General features: G+C 40.3%; 1 protein-coding gene across 1 annotated transcript; it reads right to left on the reverse strand.

Annotated features, from left to right (window-relative positions):
• Window positions 1-3,939: 3,939 nt before the first annotated feature.
• Window positions 3,940-5,458, reverse strand: LOC102124883 (26S proteasome regulatory subunit 10B). The gene is given in 2 exon segments (XM_005561266.4): window positions 3,940-5,116; window positions 5,119-5,458. Coding segments are annotated over 2 exon segments (1,140 nt in total). The 5' UTR covers window positions 5,447-5,458; the 3' UTR covers window positions 3,940-4,304.
• Window positions 5,459-5,660: the final 202 nt, after the last annotated feature.

Here is a 5,660-nt window from a genome sequence, read left to right on the forward strand (position 1 = left end):
GCATCCCTTTTCTCAGAAGAAAAGTGACCTTTAATATATATCTCTAATTCTTCCCTGCAACAGGAAGAGAAGTCCAATTCTAAGGCTGCAGTGTGGTAAAGAGTCTTAGGTTTAGCCTTAACAGGACACTGGTGTGTTGATACCAGTTGTCTGGGATCCACAATCTGTGATCTTAAACTAGACTGAGAGAAATCTCCAAGTGTAATGTGAACTTTGCCTTTGTGCAGTAAATACATTTGGAGGGAAATCCACATGAGCTCATTCTCTCCTCTCTCAGAGTATCATTTGAAATCCTGCTGCAGTCTTGCAAAGTTTAGAAATTTGTAGTGGTGACAGCTCCAATTACTAAGTTTTATGGAGGTGACTTTCTTTCTTACTCAATATATCCAAAACCTCAGTTGCCGTTTTACCCTGGAGAACTCTGGGTTCCTAGATGAAGAACATCATTGAAGGAAGGCTATCTAGTGATAGTCACTTAATTATATGGCCTGTACTGTCGCTGTTGGTTACTATGGCATGAACGACGTGGGGAGAATACAGAAATGAAGACAAAGACAAAAGGATATGTTTTAAAACAAGGGGTCAGGGGGCTCCTTGTTTCTAGTGAGCAAAGGCAACTCTGAGCTTCTACAGCCCTTCGTATTTATTAGGTAGAAAGGGCAGGTAAGGAGAGGTAATGGTTGGTCAGCTGCTTGATTTATCACAGGTACACATAATTGCTTTCTTTATACAACAGGCTTCAGATGTTCCTATAGATAATCACAAGGAACACTGCACTGGGGGTGTGACTGCCCTCAGCACCCCTTCTGTCAGCAGATGTAGTTTGTCAGTTTTCCAACATCCTGCTTTCATGAGAACAGTTTTCTGTTTACTCAAATAGCCTCTAGTGGTATACTGAGTTGGTCATGACCCTCATTCTTTTCGGCCTGTAACATCTCCCCCTTTTTGTTTTTGCATTAATTGAATAAAGGTAATTGCAGGTTGTGCAGCTCTCAATTGCCATTTGGTGGTCCAGCTGATATTGCAGACTATGAACAAAAAAACCCCAGAAACATAGTAACATTAATCCAAGAGTTATAAAAAAGGCATTGAGGTGCTGTTTGAAGTAGTTCCAAGGGTTAAGGCTTTCTAAACATTGTTGGAATTCTGTTCAAGCTTTTAAAGAGGGCTGAAACACTTGAGTCTGCTTATTCAAGTTAAGGATTTTACTTTGTAAATCATTAAATCAAAAGCAACATTGGATGTGAAAGCTCCCTGTAAATGGGCCTTTACAAGGTCCCATGGATATTCACTTTTGTTATATTCCAAATTGGTCATGCAAATATGAGTATGGTTAAAATGACAATGCAATTCCTGCTGCAACTGCAAACTTTCTACTTGTTCTCCTAGCTCAGAACAGTAGTCTTTAACATTGCCACTTCTGTTTGTATCTCGGTGTTACTTTTATTTTGAAACATCCATGCCTGGTCGGCTGTGCAAGTCCAGTTTTCTACATATTGAGTTGTTTGAATGGAGCTGTGCATTGATACTGAGGACACCACAACAGAGGTTATTAATGTAACTAAGGAGACTATAGCAAAAATTATCATGCTTAAGGCTCTATGAGCACCATGAGTAAGCTGAGTTAAAAAGAGTTTTATGAGATGTAATGTGTGGGTGGCCACCCAAGGCTCAGACAAATTTACAGGAACTCGTAATCCAGGAATGTGACCTAGAATTATTAGGGTGGATATACTGTGTGTTTGTACTGTGCTATGATTAAGGCAATGATACAGTTGACAGGAATCACAAGTCAACTGGGCATTGTCCATCTGGAGTTGATCCTTTTTTGCTGCTAGAAAAACATAAGGATTAAAAACACAAATTGTAAATTGAGTGGTAATATTTTCTACAAGGGTAACATTAGACCTGCATTTACTGTTACTAGTATTGAATAGTGTTCTCACCCAAACGCTGCTATTCATAAATGGGACTGCTGCTTTCCATATCAACTTCTGAATTGGACCTCTCTTTCCTTGATAATGCCATTGAGGCAAACGTGGGCTAAAGCCTTCGTGGTATCAAGCAATTTGCACAGGAGATTGGGATTGAATCCCAAGATGGTGTAGTGAAGAGATGTTAAAGTTTCACCACCAGTGCCAGCGAAGTTCTTGCCATGAGGTCTGATGCTCATCTCTCCCAACAAAATGACCATGGGGACCCCAGTCAATAATGTCTTCCATTAGCATGGACTGTTGTCTAGCTAGGGGGCCAAGACACTGGGTCCAAGGAGGGGGTTAGAATGATCAAAGGGAGCCCATTCTGTATAATTAATACAATTTGGGCAATTGGGCCAGGAGTGATTACTAGCTATACCAGTAATATTCATAGAGCTAAGGCCTAATAGGTACATATATTTTCCATGGTAACTCAACCATGCCTGGGATTGAATTGTAAGGCAACTGTGATTGAGCGATGTATCCTGGGTGATGCATAAAGGAAGTCCCTCCAAAGGAGCCGTATAATTGATACCATTGTTCTGAGAGTCTAATTGCTCTATGTCAGGGGGAATTAGGGATCCTGGTGCCTGTGTTCCTTGATCATAATATATCTCAGGAGGAGTGTCACACCAGAGTACAGGTCATTCTGGTGGGCGGGTGGAAACATATGCCCAATATGCCTTTGCCTCTACACAGGGAAAACATACTGCATAGGATATTACAGCTAGCATGGCCTTAAACATGGAGTCAGGGGTTTTTGCCTGACCCTGATGCTCCAGCAGTTTCTCAGCTTCCTGTGTGATTTTATTGATCTGTCCACATGTTATGGGGGTTGATGTCTGTGTGACTCTGGTTGGCCCTTGCTGTGTCTTTGCATTCAGATTCAACTGGCTCATGGCTCGTCCTGGGGGAACCAGGCCCAGATTTGGGATCCATGGGTCCCTCCAGTCTCCCATTCCATGATCGCACACATCTTGAGGGCACCCACATGATTTGTCCATCTCCTGTAAAAACACAAGCATACCCTCATCCCCACATCAGTAAATGTACTGGGTCTTGCCATTGTCCTTTTTCCTGGGATTTCCATAATACCTTTGGTAAACTTTCTTTTTTCCCTGTAATATTTGTCAGTGTTGTTCTGCTGGACTCTCATTATCTGTACCAGGAGTCAAAAAATTTAAAGTAAATAAGGCTAAATGTAATTTTGTTTGAGGTGGTAGCTGGTCTCCTACTGCCCCTTTTTGTCTTTTCAAATACATTGTGATGTTTGATGTGCCCACTCTATAATGCCTTGTCCTTGGGGACTGTAAGGAATTCCTGTTTTATGAGTGATTGCCCATAACTGTAAAAAATTTTGAAAAGCGTGACTAACACAATCAGGTCCATTGTTAGCTTTTATTTGTTTAAGCACCCCCATATGGGCAAATGACGATAAACAATGTCATTGGACACGGTCAGCTGTTTCCCGTTTGACATGTGGCATGTACCATATGAGAGTAAGTATCTATAGTCACATGAACATAGCTAAGTTTGCCAAAGGCTGCTACATGTGTAACATCATCTGCCAGATTTCATTTGAAGCTAAGTCTCGTGGGCTACATCCTTCTACAGGTGTATCACCAGGGCCATGCTGACAAGTGGGGCAGGCTTGCACAATAGCTTGAGCCTGGGTGTGAGGTGCATGAAACATATGAGTAAGGGCAGAAGTGTTTTGATGCAGTAATGCATGAGAAGCTTGAGCTTGTTGAAATATAGAACCAATCAGTTTACCTGCTCTGTCATTACCTAAACATAGTGGCCCAGGAAGTTGTGTGTGAGAACAAATACGAGAAATATGAAAAGGAGCAGCACGAGAGTGAATAGCTTGCTGAAGTCTTCGAAACGAGTTAAACAGCTCTGGGTCTAGGGTCTTTTTTTTTTTTTTTTTTTTTTTTTTTTTTTTTTTTTTTTGTAGAAGAACTAAATCAAACAGATTTTATTCAACTTTTTAGATGAGGAAAACAAATGATACAAAATAAGTCATAAGAAATGCTTTCTTATACCACTATCTCAAACAACTTTCAATGTTTTACAAAATGCTCACACAGCAAATATGAAAAGCTTCAACACTCTTCCTTTGTAACTTGCTGCAATAAATGCAGCTTTAACAAACATACAAATTTCTTCTGTATCTTAAAAGTTGAATTACTAATTTTTATGATGTTACTCATATTTTTATTCATATACTTTTAATGACATCATTGCCAATACATACATTATTTTCTTTAACTTTATTTTTATATTAAGCCATATCTGTCATGCAGCCATCAAAAATCTTACAGTAAATTACACAGGTTTGTAGTCCAATTTAGACTCTAGCTTCTTAGAATCAGCCACTTTTCTGACTGCTTTTATGAAGTCTTCTTGTACTACAAAATCATGATCAGCACGAATTGCGAACATACCTGCTTCAGTACAAACATTTCTCAGGTCTGCTCCATTAAAGCCATCTGAAAGCTTCACAATTGCTTCATAATCTATTTCACCATGCTTTGTAATGGGACCTGCGTGGATTTTCAGTGTGTCTAACCTTGCTTGTTCATTTGGCAAATCAATATGTATTTTTCTATCTAATCTTCCTGGACGCAGCAAAGCCAGATCCAGTGTATCTGGTCTGTTTGTAGTCATGATCATTTTAACTCTATGCAGAGTATCAAATCCATCCATTTGATTCAGTAAGTCCATTAACGTTCTCTGAATCTCTCTGTCAGCTGAAGTACCCTCAGAAAACCGACGACCACCAATAGCATCTATTTCATCCATAAAAATAATGCATGGTTGATGGTCTCTGGCATAATTAAACATTTCTCTGATCAAACGAGCACTTTCACCAATGTACTTGTCTACAATAGAACTAGATACAACCTTTAAGAAATTGCAGTCCAGCTGGCTAGCAACGGCTCGTGCCAAGAGTGTTTTCCCCGTACCTGGTGGTCCATATAACAAACAGCCTTTTGGAGGTATTATTCCTACACGCTGAAATAACTCTGGGTTTGTAAGAGGTAATTCTATCACCTCTCTTAATTCCCGGATCTGTTCTGATAGCCCTCCAATCTCAGAATAAGAAACATTCCCAGGGTCCTCATGAGACATGTTAAATATCTCATGATAGTTAGTGTAGTCATATCCAAAGCAACTCTTGTTCCTGGCTTCAGCTTACTTTTGTCAAGCTGTCGACGACAACCCACAACATATCTTGGTCCATTGGTAGCTTTAACAATGAATTTTTCTGCAGTTAACTGTTTAAGCACTTCACCCACAATCTGCCCGACACTTTGTAGGGCCTTCAGATCATTCTCAGACTTTTCGTACTGCTTGGTAAGTTCTTTTAATTGTTCCCTCAACTCCTTAAGACGGCCGTCGATCTCCTTGTGCTCAAGCAGCTTCTTGCGGTAGTCCTGAAGCGCCTTATCTCTAGGGTCCGCCATGATGAGAAGCCCTAGGGTCCTTTTAATAGTGGCAGTCTCAATGCGACTGGCTACATTTACAGCATAGGCTGAATCACAGACAATAGGAGTTGAAGCAGTGAGCTATAAAACCTGAATAACTGCTATTAATTCTGAGCATTGAGCTGAAACTCCAGGGGTTTTTATTGTTTGAGTCCTTAAATAGCTGAGGGCCTTTGGAAGAGCCATCAGTAAA

The sequence above is a fragment of the Macaca fascicularis genome, chromosome 1 (assembly GCF_037993035.2).
Source record: "Macaca fascicularis isolate 582-1 chromosome 1, T2T-MFA8v1.1".
Lineage (NCBI taxonomy): Eukaryota > Metazoa > Chordata > Mammalia > Primates > Cercopithecidae > Macaca > Macaca fascicularis.